We start from the raw sequence: 20992 nt of genomic DNA, 5'->3' as shown, positions 1-20992 counted from the left end.
AGCATTACGACTATAACTCAGAATTATGACTTTATAACTCAGCATTACGACTATAACTCAGCATTACGACTATAACTCAGCATTACGACTATAACTCAGAATTACGACTTTATAACTCAGAATTACGACTATAACTCAGAATTACGACTTTACAACTCAGAATTACGACTATAACTCAGAATTGCGACTTAATAACTGAGAAATATGACTTAATATCTCAGAATTCTGACTTTCTAATTTTTTATTATTATTTATATATATATATATATATATATATATATATATATATATATATATATATATATATATATATATATATATATATATATATATATATATATATATATATATATATATATATATATATATATATTGGATTTACCAGTCCCCACCAATATCAAGTGCTAACCTAAGCCCTTGAGATAGATACATACATCTTGTATTTCTGTCATTGTGGTTTTCAGTTTAAGTGCTCGCCCAAAGATGTGTGCCCTCACACACACAGACACACATTGGTCTACTAAACCCACACCCGTTTGAAACCTGTATCATTCATTTAGCGATTACAGCCTGCGCTTGATAAGGAAATCACTCTCCCCACAGTCCAACCTTTGCTCGGCTAGCATATAAACTTCCTGCAGAGCAGAAGTGTTTAAAGAGGAACATCACTGCAGTAAACAGCTCAAATCTCCTGAAGGACAGCAGACAGTGAAGTACAGCCGCCAGACACGCGCGTCGGTGTCTCTCTCTTCAGTCCGCTGTGAATGTGGACCGCACACGGCTACAGCTGATACCAAGGTAAGCCGGATTCATGCATTACTGTCAACTGTGTGTGGAAATCCACTCATATATCCCATTTCCAGCCGGTTAGTTCTCGAAAATAGGCTATATGTGTACTTTTTAATATCTGTAAAGCGAGTCTAAAATGTTTAAATGGAAAACATGGGCTTATTCTGTTCACCACACACTCCTAAAGTAGCATTTCCAGCGCGAATTTTCCATTTGTGGTAGTTTTATACAGACAAACAAATCAAATCTATGTGAAATAAGCACTTACTAGTGTTCAGAGACACTCTTTCGGGAAAGCAGCCACACTTGATATACCTGTGGATGTTTCATATCAGATATGTAGTCACTCATTCATTTTCTTTTCAGCTTAGTCCTTTTATTAATCTGGAGGCGCCACAGTGGAATGAACCGCCAACTTATCCAGCATATGTTTTACACAGCGGATGGCCCTCTAGCTGAAACCCAGATTATATCAATATTTTCTCAATTTTACTCTCCCTCAAGTGATTCCAAACCTTTATGAGCACAAAAGAAGATATTTTGAACAATGTTGAAAACCAGTAACCATTGACTTACATTGTGGGAAAAATAAATATGTCGATTATATTCAGATATTCATATATATCAGATGTTTATTTATTCATTAATAAAAAATTTTCTTAGTCCTTTTATTAGTCTGGGGTCACCACAGTGGAATGAACCAGCAACTTATTCAGCACATGTTTTACGCAGCGGATGCCCTTCCAGCTGCAACCCAGTACTGGGAAATCAGATATTTATATATTATATCAAGATTTTCTCAGGTATATGCATACCTGTCTATTTATAAATACATAATAAGTACACACAGTACACACACATATATTATGCCAATACACACTTTTATTTTATATATAATTTGTCATAGTGTTGACTTTGTTTCTGTAAACATTGTAATGTATTTTCAGAGCTCTTTAAGGGTTAGTTCACCCAAATATTCAAAGTTGTAACCAGTATCAACCATTGACCTCTATTGTAGGAAAATAAATACGTCAATCAGGTTTTCAACATTTTTCAAAATATCTTTTTTTTCCCCGTTCAGCACAAATAAGAAACACTTTAGGGTTCGGCAGGGTGAGTAAATGCTGATAGAATTTTGTGGTTGAACTATCACTTTAACAGCCGTAGATAACGTTGGAAAGATTACATGTCAAGTTTTATCACAGCTGTCAGTGTGTGGAGACGGTTGCTGGACTAAACCTTTATCACAGCACTGCAGTACAACATCAACACAGCAGAACATTTATATATATATGTGTGTGTGTTCTATATAATTGTACACACACACACACACATATATATTTGTATTTCTAGATGTACACTTAATAATATATTCCAAATGTTTGTTTAAACTCATTAATAATTATAATAGGCGGCACGGTGGCTCAGTGGTTAGCACTGTGGCCTCACAGCAAGAAGGTCACTGGTTCAAGTCCCAGCTGGGTCAGTTGGTGTTTCTGTATGGAGTTTGCATGTTCTCCCCGTGTTGGTGTGGGTTTCCTCCAGGTGCTCCAGTATCCCCCACAGTCCAAACACATGCGCTATAGGGGAACTGATCAACTAAACTGGCCGCAGTGTATGAGTGTGTGTGTGAATGAGTGTGTATGGGTGTTTCCCAGTACTGGTTTGCGGCTTGAAGGGCATCCGCTGTTTAAAAAATATGCTGGAATAGTTGGTGGTTCATTTCACTGTGGTGACCCCGGATAAATAAGGCACTGACCTGAAGGAAAATGAATGAATGTTATTGTTATTATTATTATAATTATATTTTTACTAGTTTATATAAATATATTTATACAATATATTATTATTAAAATACATTATCTCACACTTTAAATGTCACTCATACAATAAAAAGCCACAGAATAATGTTAAAGAGTTACTTGATTAAGTTTGCTGTGTCTCTATTGAAGTGTTGTGTGTGTCTATTGAAGTATAAACAGACCATATATTAAATATCAGCGTTTGCTTTCTAATTCAAACAGTAATGAGAAAGCCCTGCGTTAAACACAATGCAAACGTTCACTTTAAATGATCCTAAAGAATAATATTCTGTATATTTTAGTTTCGTCAAACAATGGTCAGGTTAAAACAAATGTCCCTTTCACCCTGCAAAACCTTATAGAGGCTTATAAACAAAACCACCTCCACAACCTGTTTGAATAGCAAATGTACTTCATTTAAAGCAGCATTTTAAGGTCTCTCTCACACACACACACACACACACACTGACATATCCTGCTAAACTGAAACCCGTTTGCCCAGCTTACGCTCTCATTCTATGATTTGTTTACTTAAGCTGAAGCCATTCAGAAATATGATGTATCTTTAACCAGGTGTGTTTTCATGCAGCGCAAACAGAGGCAAAGTTCAGCTCACGAGGAAACTCTCCACGCTGTCTAGCTTTTCAGACCCGCTGCTGTTAACACACAGTGACCAACGGCTATTCTCCGCTGGACATTTAATGATTGCAGCACGACCAGCTGACTCTCTTACATCACATTTCTGTTTTAAGGAACTTTCAAAGATTGTGTTGTGTTTTTTTGCACATGATGAACTGTGTGATACTCTAAATCTGGGTTAAACTGAAATATAGGCTTTTAGATTAAACAGAGTCTTGGAATTAGCTTAGAATTTGATTTCTTAAATATATATATATGAGCAATATCACACTCATAGCAGTGCAATGTGGCTGTATATCAGCACTGATGGGAGGCGTGTATATAAGCAGCACAATCATATGTATAAAAAAGAAAATCAAACACAGAGAGTCTCAAAAACCCCTTTGTATGAGGACTTTCTTCTGCCATTCATTCACATCTGCAGCTGACGTCATAATATGGAGCTAATAATATGCCAAAACAATCTGAATTTGAATTGTGTTCATTTGAATTATTGACGATTGTAATTTAATAAAGCTGAATATCCATATGGTATTAAAATGTTTTGAATTTCTAAATTTGAACTAGAATGTCATAACTTGAATATTGAATATCTGAAATTTAAGACTGTGATATTTTCAGACTTCAGATTGAGTGTGCTCTGAATTCACAGACTGCAGATATCCAGTTTGTAATTGGACAATTTCAAGTTTTATGAACTTTAAGTAATGAAATTTTAATTCAAATTAAGTAATTCAAATTCAAAACAATTTTTTTTTTAATCCATTAAAAATTTCAGCTTTATTAAAGTACAATTGTCAATAATTCAAATGAACACAATTCAAATTCAGATTGTTTTTGGCATATTATTAGCTCCATATCAGAACAGCAGAAACCGCTGCTCATTCACTAACGTCACTGTAGAGCTAGTGTTTGAATGATTCTCTAGCGTAATGTCTAAAGTGATGACAGAACAGCTGATTTTGCTCACATTTTAAGATTATAAGGCTGAACAGCATGAAATGCCATCAGTCTACAGAGATTTCCCAGTGTTTCTCTGCTGTAATCAGGAGATCACAATAATTAACCCTGAACAAGCCAAAGCAAAGCAAACACTAGCAGATTACTGTTGTGTTTGCCATAAGGAAAAAAGCCAAACACATGCGGGCATTTCTTCTGTCTTTCTGTTTACTGACCTAGTCTGCAGTATAGCGAAAACAGGAAACGCATGGCCAACCAAAAAGTAACTCAGGGTTATACAAAGAGTGGCTAACACAAAATACACACATTCCTGTTATGTGAGTCCCATCTCACACTCAATACACTACAATTATTAAATTAGATTAGATTAGATTAGATTAGATTACCATATACCATTAGAAAATACACAGTTTTGGTCCTCTAAGGGCTTATTATGTGGTCTCTGTTGCCATCTTGTGGATGAACGTCAACCATCTTTTATCTACTCAGACAGGCTGATGGCCGCTGACGCACTGACTCTTAGAATCGATAAATATTTAAAATAGGCACCTCCTCGTGTTGATGTGGGTTTCCTCCCGGTGTTCCCAGTGATGGGATAAACATATGCTGGATAAGTTGGCGGTTCATTCCGCTGTGGCGACCCCTGAATAATAAAGGGACTAAGCCGAATAGAAATTGAATGAATAAATATGGGCACTATCCTTATAAATAAACTGCATAGTTGCATATATATATATATATATATATATATATATATATATAGTTTAATTAAACACTATATATATTAACACTATAGTTAAACAGTTTAGTTTAATTAAATTCAATCAGTGATGACATATGCATATTCACATCAGCATCATTCATTCATTCATTCATTCATTCATTTCTTTTTGGCTTAGTCCCTTTATTAATCCGGGGTCGCCACAGCGGAATGAACCGCCAACTTATGCAGCACGTTTTACACAGCGCATGTCCTTGACATCAGCATTTAGTTAATAATATCACATTGTATAATTTAAACAGATAAATTTCACAATCCCCAGCGATGTAGTCCATACAGATCACTGGAGAACTACAAATCTGCCACCAAAGGGACTACAAATCCTGTCATGCACTCCACACACACACCTGTTCCAGTTCTCCTTTGATTACACACACAGCTGGGAGCAGCTCAAGGACTGATTATATAGATTATACAGCACAGTCTTGTTTATCTGTACAGTGATCACTGTGATGTGTTGCTGTGTTTTGACCCTCGCTCTATTTTGTTTGTTGACGTTGTCTGCTGCCCGTACTGACCATTCGCCTGTTTATTGACCACGACTCTGGGTTGCGCGTATACACCTGTTTGGTCCTGTGTTGACTGTTTGCCTGACCATTCTCTTGTAATAAACCTGCATTTGGATCCGCACTTCTTTGTTCAGCGTCCGTCACATCAGAATAAAAGTCCAATAATCGCCTAAATTTGAGCTATAATGACAATGACCTGAATATAAATGTCAGATCCATGCAGTCTTATTGTGTGTGGAACAGTGCTGTTTACAGAATGTATATTATGTTGGACACCAGGAGTTTGTGTTCAGATATACAGGTTTATTTATTTATTTATTTGTTTATTCATTTAACAAAGAGATACCCCAGCCACTGGCCTGGCGTGAAGCATATACAGCCTTTTCCTTCTTTGTCAGAGTTCTGTGTATACAAATATTGTAGCCTGTATGCAAAACTTTTCAAACCTCAATGCAAAAGCTCTTGGATTTTAAGAGCACCGTGATCTTGTAAACATTATACAAACAGTGTGTCTGTGTGTGTGTCTGTGTGTGTGAGATGCTTTCAGTTTGTTTTAACAATTGTCTTTTACATCAACATATGTTTTGAAATGTTAACTAAACTCAGCTTTTTAAAGGCAATTAATACAAATTCAGAATATAGACATTAAAAACGAACGTTTTCAAGATTAAAAACAAACGCTAGATCAAATTCAGGGAAGATCAATGATCTTCCATATAGCAGTGTGGTACAAATCTTCCTCCTTAAACCTCCCAACATTGTCCATCACTCTATAATAATTAAATTATGGGTGTATTATAGCTTTAATTATGCGTAAAAAACAACACAACTTCCGGATTGGGGCGGCACAGTGGCTGAGTGGTCAGCACTGTAGACTCACAGCAAGAAGATTGCTGGTTTGAGTCCCGGCTGGGTCAGTTGGTGTTTCTGTGTGGAGTTTGCATGTTCTCCCCGTGTTGGTGTGGGTTTCCTCCGGGTGCTCTGGTTTCCCCCACAGTCCAAACACATGCGCTATAGGGGAACTGATCAACTAAACTGGCTGTAGTGTGTGTGTTTCCCAGTAGTTGGTTGCATCAGGAAGGGTATCCACTGAGTAAAACATATGCTGGAATAGTTGGCGATTCATTCTGCTGTGGCTTGACTTTTTGTCTTAGTGTATCTTACTAATCAGCGTTTCTCCTGTCCTGCTTGTGTAAATACAGAAATCCCATGATTCAGGAGGATCTTGTTTTGACTGATAATAAAAGCAGCTTCACCAGAAAAACTATTTAGACAGCATTACACACTCTTTAAAAGGGTGTGTTAAAAACAACCCAGCATGTGTTATTTCTTATTACGCTCATGTGTTGAATTAGGGACAACACATTCTGTAATACTATTATTATTATTATTATTATTATTATTATTATTATTATTATTATTATTATTATTATTATTTCCTTTATTTAGCCAGGAGATCACTTTGAGACAGAACTGTCTCTTCTTCCAGTGAGATCTGGTCAAGACGGCAGACAGTACATAAAGTTTCACATAAAAATCACAATAAAACAATACCCAATATTACAAAATCTCCATTCATAAAAAACAATTACAAGTATCCTTTAAGACGTGTTACAGATGTTTAAAACTCCTCTACTTTTAACTCAACTAGTGTGTTATTTTAACACAAATATGTTTAAAGTGTTAAACTATTTGAATTCCACTAGAACTGGAAATGCGCAGTAATACTGATCCTCTAATATTAATCTATCCTTTAGCTTTAACTTATTTTAATTGGGTTTCAGTTTAATTGTTATTCAAAGTTTACCGTAATAAGTTGAGATAACTAGAAAAGTCAATTGATTGAGCCATTTGAGGAGACAAATGTCATCTGCTTTCCATTAATTACAGAAACAGCACTGCAAGAGACTTTTAGTCTTAACAAACAGAACTGAGAAGCTGTAATTTATTAAAAATAAGATGAAGAAATAATGAGCTGAATAAAGATAAACTGTAGAATATTCAGCGCTGTGATAAACCCACTGTACTGCTGCTGTTGCTGATAACACTACATGTAGAAATCTAACATTAGCATTATTATAAACCCATGTTTATTTTAGTCTCATCTTCAATAAATCATTCAGTTCCTCTCATTCATCTTCATCTTTCATTGCTGGATGATCATTTCTCAAGAATTATTCACTGGCAGATTTCTGATGGCTGGTGTCGCCACCTACTGGTGAAATCATGTAATTGCTGCCTACAACTTTCATTTTTGAGTGTTGTTAAATGCATACGACGGTGATTTTAATCTTCACCATAAACATCAGTGGTGTTATCTGAACTATAAACTGTTCTCCCAGTACTGCTGTGTTATTTGACTGTTTTTAGACTAAAGACTCAATCTCTTTCTCGATTGTTGCACTTTCACATTTGAATGCAGCGATTGGACAGATTAATAAACATATGCAAATCACCATCATTTATAGTTTATGTTGCATGGTTGTTTAATGGTTAATCGTGCACCTTACACTGAATGCATTGATGCAGGCTAAACAAGTATTGACAGAAAACACCTTTAATAACCTGAGTAACCCAGCACATCTCCAATAACCCACCACAACTTCCTCATTCATCATTATATTTTACTGAAACCCTAAATGCTTTCATACATGTGATCTGAATGACACGTGAGGCGATCTCTCTGTGATCGTTACACATTTGGGATTAATCCACAAGTAACCATGTATTCATATGAGGGTCACGTATGTTCCGAATCATGGGTTGTGATTCGCATGAGATCAGCCGTGTTCTGTTACACCCCTACAACTAATGATGGATTCTGAACACTTTTGCTGAAGTGCTGTGTTTATTAATCACTGCTGCGTCTTGACCATAACTAAAAAAGTGCAATATTGCATCATTTGAAGATGCTGAGTTACATATTATAATGTGTGAGAAGTTCTTCAGCATTTATATAATCAGCACACTACAGATAGAAATATATACAGTTAAAGTCTGAATTATTCCTCCTGTAAATTTCCTCCTCAATTTCTGTTTATCAGAGAGCAGATTTCCCCAGCACATCTCTAATCATAACAGTGTTAATAACTCATCTCTAATAACTGATGTCTTTTCTCTTCATCATGATGACAGCACATAATATTAGACTAGATATTCTTCAAGACACTAGTATTCAGCTTAAAGTCACATTGTATAACAGTGGTTTATTCTGGAGACAATCCAACACTAATATTGCTGAAGGGGCTAATAATATTGAGCTTTCCCAATTAAAAACTGCTTTTATTCGTAATATTAGAGGAAATACTGTGAAAAATGTCACTTTCTTCTGTCCCGCCTACTGCTGTTCCTGGTTGGCTGTTTCACTCTACGCTGCTCAACCAATCCCATCACTGCTTTATCCTGATTGGTTCCAGCTCTACAACTCTGTTCCAGTTTCAGCCAATCCCCTCACTCCAGCTCACCTTTAAAAGCTCTTCCTCAGCAGTCTTCAGGATCCCTGCTTTTGTGTTTGGTAACTCTGATAGTTTTGGTATCTCTGTTTGATGTTGTTTGTCCATGTCTGATTTACGCTGTGTGTTTGTTTGATTTTGGTTGCTGTCTGTTCTTATCCTTATGTTTGTCACTGAGGTTAGAAAGCCTGGTAGGTAAGTCACATGGCATGCATCTTAACACTAAGAATTAGTCCAGAGCAGGGGTGCCCTAACTATTTCTTACGAAGTGCCAAAAACCAAACTTGATTGAGGCTAGTGGACCGAAGGTAAATAGGTGCCATGTGGGTGATTTCCTAGTCTGATAAATAAAGGGACTAAGCTGAAGGAAAATGAATGAAAGTTCCCAAACATGTTAATCTCCACCTCCCTTGCACATTTCCCCTGCATTACTAATAAGTGCTGATCTGCAGCTCTAAATGACTGACAAGATGAACGTGTCGGCTGAATGCTTCATAATCGGCCATCAATTATTCATACTGGGTCATGTGAATAATTGAAGAACTCCACTACTGATTGAACACAATCAAACATATGGGAAAGAGCAGTGTTTGGAGCTACAGGCGAGACTTATTGTGTGTTTAATGTGTTGTGTTTTGACAGATAAAGGTGTGTGATGAGATGCCATCTGAAAAAATGGGTCGGGGTGGCAGCTGGACTCTCCATCCTGACCAGCCTCTACGTCTACATGCAAAGAGCACAATCTGGCAACCTCAAGGTAAAAGCAGATTATTACAGTGGAAATAGTCATGAACAGATTAGTTTCTTGGGCATATTGTGGTAGTTTCTGCTGGTGAGTGGTGCTGAAAAGCATGTTGTTTCCTCAAAACACAGATAAAAGGTCATTTTCACCACTAGAGGGCGCGTGTTCACAATAAACAAAGGTGTAGCTGTCGTGTGCAAGGTTTTAGTTTTTAATTTTTGTTGTTGTTTGTTATATCTTGTCAGGTAAAAGAGAAAAGCTTGATTTATTTTTTTAATAAGTGTACTGTGTTGGAAAAGACATAAAAATGCAGGCAGATTTAAAATGTAAACGTTGCCAAAAAACTTGTGGTGTTGACACCATGCTCAATTGGTACTAATGGACCCAAAGTGTGCAGAGAAAATCTCCCCCACACCATTACACCACCACCACCAGCCTGAACCGCTGATACAAGGCAGGATGGATCCATGCTTACATGTTGTTGAGGCCAAATTGTGAGCCGAGCATCCGAATGTGGCAGCAGAAATGGAGACTCATCAGACCAGGCAACGTTTCTCCAATCTTCTATTGTCCAGTTTTGGTGAGCCTGTGTGAATTGTAGCCTCAGTTTCCTGTTCTTAGCTGACAGGAGCGGCACCCGGTGTGGTCTTCTGCTGCTGTAGCCCATCCGCCTCAAGGCTGGACGTGTTGTGTGTTCAGAGATGCTCTTCTGCAGACCTCGGTTGTAACGAGTGTTTATTTGAGTTACTGTTGCCTTTCTATCAGCTGGAACCAGTCTGGCCATTCTCCTCTGGCATCAGCAAGGCATTGCCCATCGTCTTGACCATGGCTAATTGCATTGAGTTGCTGCCATGTGATTGGCTGATAAGAAACTTGCGTTACAGAGTAGTATCTCCTCAATGTTAGCCATTTAGCAAAGAAGCTAGATTCACCGGGCAGACAGAAGCCCTGGCCACGAAGCCACCTCTTGTGAAGTGAATTTCACACACAAATGAAGTGCGTCAATGTTCACATGTCTATTTATGCGTGAATATGGTGCTTTATTCATGCATGCTGAGTCTGGTGGGAACACAACATAAAAATGGCTAGTTTTCTCCTTTTGAGAGTAGTGTTTACACTTTTACTCGCACGTCATTTTCATATTTCATAGTATTTTTGCTTGAGTTTGACTTCATTGCTCTTTCCACTGCTTTTGTCTGGGCCAGTTTGTTTCAGCTAGTAAACACCTTTAAACTATCATTATAAATATCTAACCACCATTATCCACTTCTTATTTTAGTCTACTTTAAAGCTCTGTTAATGAATTCATTCTGACATCTCATGTGGTGCTTCACATATAGCAAGAATAAAACAATAGCGTCAAGTGTGAGGAAATATTCTGGGGTCTAGTATGTGACTGGTATGTGTAGGCCTTCAACCTAATTCTTATCAGCAGAGTTTAATGAGGGCTGACTGGAAATGCACGACTGCCTGCATTTCTGAAAATCCTGACATCAGTTGCTTCATCTGCAGTTCACAGCACCTTCATTTGTACTGTTTTAAAGATGACGCATCCACAAGAAACGTTTAACAGCTGTATATTTCCCACGTGATATTTCTCAGATTGATGAATTTCTCACAGTATTTCCTCTAATATTTGTTCTTCTGGAGAAAGTCTTATTTGTTTTATTTAGGCTAGAATAAAAGCAGTTTTTAATAGTTTTAAAGCCATTTTAAGCTCAATATTAAAGCTGTATCGTTATCCTCCAGTGTAGATGGAACAAGCACAGCATCATGATCAATTTACAGTATGGTTGCACATTTATTGTTGTGTTGGTTGTAGCCAAATGTCAGGACCTATTCTCTGAAACATGTTAAATAGGCCAAAGTGTTTGTGGTTGTGTGCATCATTTCAGGTGGGCGGTGCTAAAAGAGAAACGCTTGACTTTTTCCACACACCAAACACAAGTGTACTGTGTTGGAAAAGCCATAAAAATGCAGGCAGATTTCTGATGCAGACTTTAAAATGTTTAGTTAACAAATAATACTCTATGGTAAAAGCATAGTATGCTGAAAAAAGTTATTCAAAGATGATTCTTTGGATTTACTCAATTTTTTTTTACGTCAAGTGGTTGTAAACATTTTATTTGGGCTCAATTTAAACAAACAAATGAAGTTGAACATTGCTCAATTTAATTTGTTTGTTTAAATTCAACACAAATAAATAGTTTGCACGTTTTGCATGCAGCTCTTTTTTTTCAGTGTACCATGCAGAAATGCGTGCTGGTTAACTGATAATGTGCCATTTTAAGAAGAATCATGAGTTTGTTGTTTTAATGCTTGTAGTGTTCACTTAATCTGACATCTGCAGCGACGTACACTTCTACATTAGACAATTCCACACAATGCCTTCGTGTCCCTTCATCACAACAACTTGATCGCTAACTTAAGGGTTTTTTTTCCCCACATAAAATAAGGCATCATGGTGGCGCAGTGGGTAGCACGATCGCCTCATAGCAAGAAGGTCGCTGGTTCAAGCCCCGGCTGGACCAGTTAGTGTTTCTGTGTGGAGTTTGCATGTTCTCCCCGTGTTGGTGTGGGTTTCCTCCGGGTGCTCCGGTTTCCCCCACAGTCCAAACACATGCGCTATAGAGGAACTGATCAACTAAATTGGCCGTAGTGTATGAGTGTGTATGGGTGCTTCCCAATGCTGGGTTTTGGCTGGAAGGGCATCTGCTGTGTAAAACATATGCTGCAATAATTGTCGGTTCATACTGCTGCGGTGACCTCTGACAAACAAGGGACTAACCTAAGGAAAATGAATGAATGAATGAAATAAATTAAAAAAACATTTATAAACAAGATATGTTTGAAAAAATAAAAATCATAGATAGATAGATAGATAGATAGATAGATAGATAGATAGATAGATAGATAGATAGATAGATAGATAGATAGATAGATAGATAGATAGATAGATAGATAGATAGATAGATAGATAGATAGATAGATAGATAGATAGATAGATAGATAGAGAGCTAGATTTTTGTAATCATCCTACTGTAAGACAAGAATGGGTGTTGATCAACAGATTTAGGACATCTTTGATAATGTTTTTGGTCCATTTCAAATGTTGATTACTGTATATTTTAATATATTTGAATATATATGTACATATTTGTAATTGCAATGGTTAAAATAAAATATACAGCCTTACTATATTTTGAACTGAATGTTGCATGTATGACTTTTATATATGTGAAATTGTAAGTCATATTTCACATATTTCCATTTATTATTTCTTTATGGGAATTTTCCTTTGCAAGTTCAACTTATACAGTATCTAATTCAGATCATCAGGTGAAAATAATAAGTAATTGGTATTTTGAAAGCTGCAGCAGTTTGTAACTTAGAGATGATCAGACAAGTTGAAAATCTATGGACATAATAAATGATTCTTTGATTAAACATTAAGATCAGCTGAATTAAATGCCTGATTAAAGTGACTGATGAGGCATGCACATCAATAGTTTGATAGTGATATAGCTTTATATGAAAGGCAGTAACTGTGAATGAAGCATTTGTTTAGGTGAAACACTTATATTTTGTGTAGTGATGCAGAGATTTTGTGATTGTGTTAAATGTACTAAGATGCTGGAATGTTTGAAAGAAGTGCACTTGATGATCTGTTGTGATATAAGGACTAAGAGTATTAAACCTGCATCAACTGATTGTGAAACTTGTGCCAAACCAATTAGGAAACTGTAAGGAGTGTAGGTAGAGGCACTTTCATTTTGAAGCGACTGCTAGCCACTATAAAGATTTTATCATGATTACTTGCCTTTATCTTTGTCTTTGTGAAACCGAAGAGTAATGTTGACAACCACACAGATAGCATCGACTTGCATTACCTTTTAATTCAGTTTGACAGAAGACGGAGAGTTAGTGGAACAGGTTTGAGATCAGTTAGCAGTGGCAGAATGACCTTTTACACGTTATTCATTGTTTCTTGTCTTCAGACTTCTGCTTGTATTATGTCAAAGTGCGGCACACCACAAGCTCCACAATAAGCTCGACTTCCTGCCAAAGCACAATGTGTTTGCGTAGTTTCCTGTATGTTTGAGTCGCATGTAGTTTTACATTCATACAAGCATGATTTAAAACAGATGATTGCAGGATGTTTTTACACTAAATATTTCCCAAAGTGAAGAGTGTTGTGTGTTTGTCCAAGATATGTGTGTAATAGACATCTACACATACTCTGTGAAAACAATCTGTTAATCAACTTTTTCCATATGTATGTGTTTATTTGTGGTGGTGAATTGCATTATGGGATGTTGACCTCTGCTCTGTCCACTTCTGATGATGAATATTCAACTCTACAGTTTAATAAAGAGACTTTTACTGACATTTTAGTGGTTTGAGATAATATCAGAGATAATATGTAGAGAAATAAGTGTGTAGAATAACAGAACATGTGCTGCAGTTTATTACAAGCTTTCTGTAGTGTAATATACAACATCTAACAGATGTCTATAAATAGCCTTTAAATAGATGTAAAGTCATTCATTCTTAGTGGACTATTCCTAGACGTCTATTAGATATTCACTGACAGCCTAAATTTAACTTAACCCAAGACATCTACATCTAGACGTCTATTAGACATCTAATATACATCTTTTAAACTCTCGCTGGTAGATCTATACAAGATATAACCCATTTTAATCTCCACTCTACATGACTTACCTTGCTAATGGAGTGGTTATGAATTATGACGCATGTAACATTAATAAGGGCTGCACAATATATCTCAAAACTATTATTATTGTGATAATAGTATCGCAGAGGTGATGCATACATTTATTTTACAGTATGTGTTGGATCTATCTAAATTTGACCAATCAGATGGGGGAGTATTATCTTAAGCCCCACCCCCTTTAGCAGCTGCTGTTCTACTATTGGCTGGAAGCTAAGATGAGAGCTGAAAATAAACACTAGTGGACGAGTCGAGACGAGAGATGGGGCCCTAAATGTTTGACGTTAGTTGGAATAATTACACCTGAACAATATCTTTTACCTGTTTATTTTAATATAAGTACATAAATAAATGATTTAGTTAATAAAAATAGCATTTGTAGGGCATCACGGTAGCGCCGTGGGTAGCATGATCACCTCACAGCAAGAAGGCCGCTGGTTCGAGTCCTGGCTGGGTAGGTTGGTGTTTCTGTGTGGAGTTTGCATGTTTCTGGAAGGGCATCCGCTGTGTAAAACATATGCTGGATAAGTTGGTGGTTCATTCCGCTGTGGCGATCCCAGATTAATAAAGGAACTAAAATAAAGGAAATAAAAGTTTATTTTTATACATAATAAAAGTTGAAATGAAAATAGCATTTAATTGTTGTTTCATTACTGCGATACTCAAGAACATCATCGCGTACTTGCTCCACTATCATACAGCCTTAACATCTAAATCATATAAATGCCTGAAAACACCTCGTGATAAGATATGAACAGAGTATTTACACTTGATTCTGTGTTTATATCTCTCCACAGGGGTCAGTGGTCTGGACCTGGGATCGTGAATCTTGGATGGAGGATATTAAAAGCCATTACCTGCATTTCAACATCTCCATCAATGTTCTGGGAGGAGTTTTACAGCCGTCCAAGAGTGAGTTTATTTCTTTACCACCAGCAGAGAATATATCCCTATAGATCTAGATCAGCAGACGAAGCAAGAAGATTACTCAAGGAATTGCATTTCATTCATTTTCCTTCGGCTTAGTCCCTTATTTATCAGAGATCGCCACAGCGGAATGAACCGCCAACTATTCCAGGATAAGTTTTACACAGCGGATGCCCTTCCAGCTGCAACCCATCACTGGGAAACACCCATACACACTCATTCTCATGCGCACACACACACACACACTCATACACTTTGGCCAATCTAGTTCATCAGTTCCCCTATAGCACATGTGTTTTGGATGATTTATATTAGATGTAGTCAAAGTAATGACTATTTTAGTGCTGTGCTGGCGTGTGTATTATTAGTGCTTCTGTCCACATGAATCCTCTGCAAATGTGTTGAAATGATGCTTGATGTTTGTGCTTTCGATTAGACTCAAGTCTCGGTTCTTAGAAAAACCCAAAGTTCCTGTCATGCCGTCTTTCTTGAGGGCTTTTCTCGTAAGGATCAATCTTGTCTGAATGCCTTGCAAAACCTGTAAGTTTTGTTTACCAGTAGAAGTGCCTACTGTAACTGGAGCAGATTACCTCAGAACATACTGTATACTGTATCCTAGTCAGGCACGAAATGATTTACACCCCTGGCAAATTAAATGTGAATAAAAGCTGAGAAATGAGGCCTCTGTTAAATGTTCTGTTTAATGAAGAGAATGCATCTCTAATCATAACAGTGTTAATAACTCATCTCTAATAACTGATGTCTTTTCTCTTCATCATGATGACAGCACATAATATTAGACTAGATATTCTTCAAGACACTAGTATTCAGCTTAAAGTCACATTTAAAGGCTTCACTAGGGTAATTAGGGTAAAGTTAGGGTAATTAGGCAAGTCATTGTATAACAGTGGTTTATTCTGGAGACAATCCAACACTAATATTGCTGAAGGGGGCTAATAATATTGAGCTTAAAATGGCTTTAAAACTATTAAAAACTGCTTTTATTCTAGCTGAAATAAAACTAATCAGACTTTCTCCAGAAGAACAAATATTAGAGGAAATACTGTGGGAAATAGTTTTCAATATAGATGATAACGGTCATATATGTTTGAGTTATTTCAGTTGTTAAACACCTCAAACTGAAGATGCTGAAAATTCTGCTTTTAATCTTAATAACAAAACCCACAAGAAGTAAACACGCACACCTGCGCCATCTTGTGCACCTAGCCCATTGGTGAGGAAAACAAATCAAAAACTCTTCAAAATAGGATTCAAGAGTTAAACAACAAGCCTTTTATTATTGTAGGGAAAACACTGCCCTCTAGAGCTGATGACTTTAAAGTACAGCCCCATGATTCAATGACGGAAAAGAGCAGAACACTAGCTTACATTGAACAAACCACACACACTCACTCAAATGAGTTTAATTTTGTGCAGTAATCAGGGGGAAATGTTAAAGGAGACCCATTCTGCCCCTTTATACAAGCTGTAAACGCATCTCTGCTGTCTCTAGAGAGTGTGTGTGTGAGTTTGAGCTGGGAATAACACACAGATAATGTTCTCCAGCTCTCTGAAACTGACCCTTTCAGGCTTTGATCCTAATTGTGGTGTTTTGGTGACTGACTTTAAATGCAAATGAGATTGTGCTCTTTTTTAGAAGAGGGCGGAGCTACAGACTAGGGGTTGAAGGACTCTAGATTTTTGGAGTCGATTTTTATCTAATGAAAGTTGAGTCGACGTTGACTAGTCACATCATCAATAAAACACAAGACGCTAATATTTTACACGCCACAATTTTAACTACCAAGACCTGTTAATGTATAAGTCATCATGACTTTACTTGAAGCGGCACTACTGTATTATTAAGCAAAATAAGTATTCTGGATCTCAGTAATCCCTCTGTGTGTTGTTTTTATTCAGAGTACCTCACGGTGGGCTTGTCGTCGGTGAAAAGAGAAAAGGGTTTTTATCTCCATGACACTCTCCAATCCATCTTCTCGGAGTCCTCAGAGGAAGAGCTGGATCAGATGGTGGTGGTGGTTCTCCTGGCAGACTTCGACCTGCTCTGGATCCAGCAAACCATGGACCAAATCAGCCGAGAATTCGCCGTTCAGCTCTCTAAAGGCCGTCTGCTGGTCATCCAAGCAAATAAAGAGCAATATCCTCCGCTGGCCGGTCTAAAGAGGAATTTTAACGACGCTCCAGACCGCGTATCCTTCCGCTCCAAACAAAACGTGGATTATTCCTTCTTGCTGCACTTCAGCAGCGACCTCTCGCAGTACTACATCATGCTGGAGGATGATGTGGGATGCTCCAGAAACTTTCTTTCAAGCATTCAACAACACATTCGCTCCATGACGGACTCCAAATGGGTGACGTTGGAGTTTTCCAAACTAGGCTACATCGGGAAACTCTACCAATCCAAAGATCTGCCCACTCTGGCTCGATTCCTTTATAACTTCTACCAGGAGATGCCATGTGACTTTCTGCTGTCGCATTTCCGCAGATTGCTAATGCAGGATAAAGTCATCCGCTTCCGGCCGTCGTTGTTTCAACACATGGGCACTTATTCGTCATTTCGGGGAACGTACAATCGCTTAAAAGATGAAGACTTTGTTCAGGAGCTTGCTGATAATCCTCCAGCGGATGTCAGAACTAACATTCAGGTATTTAAGACGTACGTACCGGAGAAAGCGTACAGTCAGGATGTGGAGTACTTCTGGGGCGTATCCCCAATTGGGACTGAAAGCTTCTTCTTGGTGGTGTTTCGAGAGGCGGTGCGCATCTCTCGGGTGCAGATACACACTGGATTGGATGGGAAAGACGAGCTGGCGTCTGCTGATGTGGAATTAGGAAGGGTTTTGGTGAAAGGAGAGCCTGCGGTGGATTGTTCTGGATTTAAGACGCTGGGTTCTCTTCAGCACGGTCAGTTTAATGAAGAGGGAGTTCAGAAGCTGCTGCCGGACGCTGTGGTGTGTTTAAGGGTCAGAGTCACCGCTGCTCAACCTGAGTGGGTTATTATTAGCCGGATCCAGGTCTGGACTGTTAAAGATGACAAAACCATCTGAAATATTTCAGGAAAAAATGAGTGTTTGGTCTCGTTTATGGTTTAAATATCTAAGAGTTCTTACATCAAGAAGTATTTTTGTAGACAAGCGAATAATATTGTCTTGATTTCAGAAATAATGAGTCAAATTTAAGTGAGTTAAGTGACTTAAATCAAGCTAAATAATCTGACAATGGCGTAAAATAATCTTGTTTTCACTTTAAATGAAGATTATTTAGCTTCTTCCCCCATTCTCAGATTATTTTCCTTGCTTTAAGGGCAAATTCACTTCATTTGGACTCATTATTTCTGAAAACAAGACGATATTTGATGCTTGAAATGCTTCTCAACTTAAGAATTTGGAGATATTTGGACTAGAAATCAGACAGAAACTTTAAGTAAGAACAGTATGCCGGGAATGAAGTGTCTGTTGTGGGTTAGCAAGCCTTGAGTCTTTAAAACAGACTAATTAAGTAATCTGTGTGTGGGGATTATTATTATTATTATGTACTTTTTCCATGGTTTTTTTAACATAATACCTCATGAAAACAGGGTGTTGTGAGATAATTATATATGGAATATAATATATGCTATGGAATCTAATATTTGCAGTTGCATTTTGTTTTTATCCTACACACACACACACACACACGTATAATTATAGTTATTACTTGAACATGATGTACATATTTGTAATTGTAATGGTTAACTATGTACATGCCTATTTTTGCATTATCTTTTGAAATATTTTGCATATATGACTTGCATATATGGCATATATTGATATATGGTGATATTTTTATATATGTGAAATCCAAACCCAAATTAGTGTCATGTGTGATTTGCATACCCAAATATCAGGTGTGTGTGTGGGTCGAAAGGTGTTTTTGAAGTAATTTTAAAGAAAATATAGCCATTTATAAATTAAAATTATATATATGTATATATCCATTCATTTTCTTTTGGCTTAGTGCCTTATTTATCGGGGGTCGCCACAGCGGAATGAACCGCCAACTATTCCAGCATATGTTATACACAGCGGATGCCCTCCGAGCCACTACCCAATATTAGGTAAACATACACACATTCATACACTACGGCCAGTTTAGTTGATCAATTCCCCTATAGCGCATGTGTTTGGACTGTGGGGGAAACCGGAGCACCCAGAAACCCACGCCAACACGGCAACTGACCCAGCCGGGACTTGAACCAGCAACTTTCTTGCTGTGAGGCTGCTGTGCTAACACTTTAACAGGCATCATAAACACCTGGTTGACCCTTGATCCATAGGTTATCATTATGATTTTATTTGCTTATTACTATTTATCAGAGTTGTGTCAGTATATTATTCAATACGGGATGTGAGCCAAAAACTTTCTTTTCATGAAGTGCACCTTAAAGGGCTAACCACTGAGCCACCGTGCTGCCCTATATATGCTTAAATATATATGTGTATAAAGTTTTACTGTTTTTGTAGTTTTTATTTTACTTCATCCTAAAACTAAAGACAATTATAAATGTTAGAGTTATTAAAATGATTTGACTGGTATGAAAGTAATAGTTAACACACACACACACACACACACACACACACACACACACACACACACACACAATCAAACAAATATGAATATTATTATATATAAATGTATGAATAGCTGAGCTTTGAATTCCCAAATTAAACTTGAACACTGTTTTTAGTGAAAATACTGCCCTCTGGTGCTGATGACTTTAAAATACAGCCCCATGAGGAAGAACCAATGAGAGAAAAGAGCAGAATACTAGTTTACATGCACACAGCCGCTGTAACAGCCAGGCCAGGTTCTCCCCACTCACCCAGTCACCTTGTTTCTGATCAGCCCCATAACACCCAGCACCACGGTCCACTCAGTGTCTAACCGAGTTGCTACTTGAAGGACTGGACTCTCCTCACAGGTGGTCCCTCTTCTGGTTGTTGTTGATCTCCCAGAGTTTGTCCATCTGTGTTTCCTAGTTCTCTCATATCTTCCAGTACATCCGGTTTCACCTGGCCATCTCCATGTTCCTGAAATATCCATCTCCCTTGTGCATTGTTTACCATTCTGCCATCCATTCAATGAACTGTCATCTAACTTACATCTGCTATCCGTGTCCTTCTAGAATTAATCTAATTTTGTACAGTATTTTGGGATAAAGATTAAGACTCGTTTGATACCAAAGAGAGCTGTTGTGTTGCCTCATTTGGACAATCCTGTTATTAGAGTGTGTGATTGATCTCACACACACACACACACACACACAGTGTTGAATGCTGTGTTTTCTCTTCTTCAGGGATGGAAAGAGCAACTCTTTATGCACATGCTGAACTGTTCTGAAATTTGTTGCACAAATACGTAACATCACCAACTGTTTCCATGTTAGACATGTTTGCATGATGGCGCCAAACTCAACTGTTGTCTGTGACAGCCAATTAAACAGATGAAATCTTTCTCAAATCAATGATGTCATGTTTGTTTATGTGCTGATTGTTAAGTGGTGAGGTTGATAGGCATTCATTTCAATTCAGTTCAGTTTTAGTTTTATTTATAATGCACTTTAAAACAACACAGTTGACCAAAGGGCTAACAATAA

The 20992-nt window shown here is 37.5% G+C and overlaps 1 protein-coding gene across 1 annotated transcript; it reads left to right on the top strand.

Annotated features, from left to right (window-relative positions):
- The first annotated feature begins 548 nt into the window (after positions 1-548).
- On the top strand, positions 549-20007 carry zgc:101663 (alpha-1,3-mannosyl-glycoprotein 4-beta-N-acetylglucosaminyltransferase C). Its single transcript, XM_056449619.1, has 4 exons — positions 549-798; positions 9575-9689; positions 15207-15321; positions 17257-20007. The coding sequence occupies exons 2-4, from the start codon at positions 9588-9590 to the stop codon at positions 18402-18404; spliced, it is 1365 nt and encodes a 454-aa protein (XP_056305594.1). The 5' UTR covers positions 549-798; positions 9575-9587; the 3' UTR covers positions 18405-20007.
- The last annotated feature ends 985 nt before the right edge of the window (positions 20008-20992 follow it).

This window comes from Danio aesculapii, chromosome 23 (assembly GCF_903798145.1).
Source record: "Danio aesculapii chromosome 23, fDanAes4.1, whole genome shotgun sequence".
Classification (NCBI taxonomy): Eukaryota; Metazoa; Chordata; class Actinopteri; order Cypriniformes; family Danionidae; genus Danio; species Danio aesculapii.
Note: the sequence above shows the minus strand (reverse complement) of the source record. Positions and strands in the feature narration are given on the sequence as shown.

Excerpts from the sequence above, each read along its gene's own strand:
- zgc:101663 (XM_056449619.1), top strand. The coding sequence starts at position 9,588 with ATGAGATGCCATCTGAAAAAATGGGTCGGGGTGGCAGCTGGACTCTCC. Across the intron at positions 9,690-15,206 it reads CACAATCTGGCAACCTCAAG|GGGTCAGTGGTCTGGACCTG; the intron begins GTAAAAGCAGAT and ends ATCTCTCCACAG. Across the intron at positions 15,322-17,256 it reads AGTTTTACAGCCGTCCAAGA|AGTACCTCACGGTGGGCTTG; the intron begins GTGAGTTTATTT and ends GTTTTTATTCAG.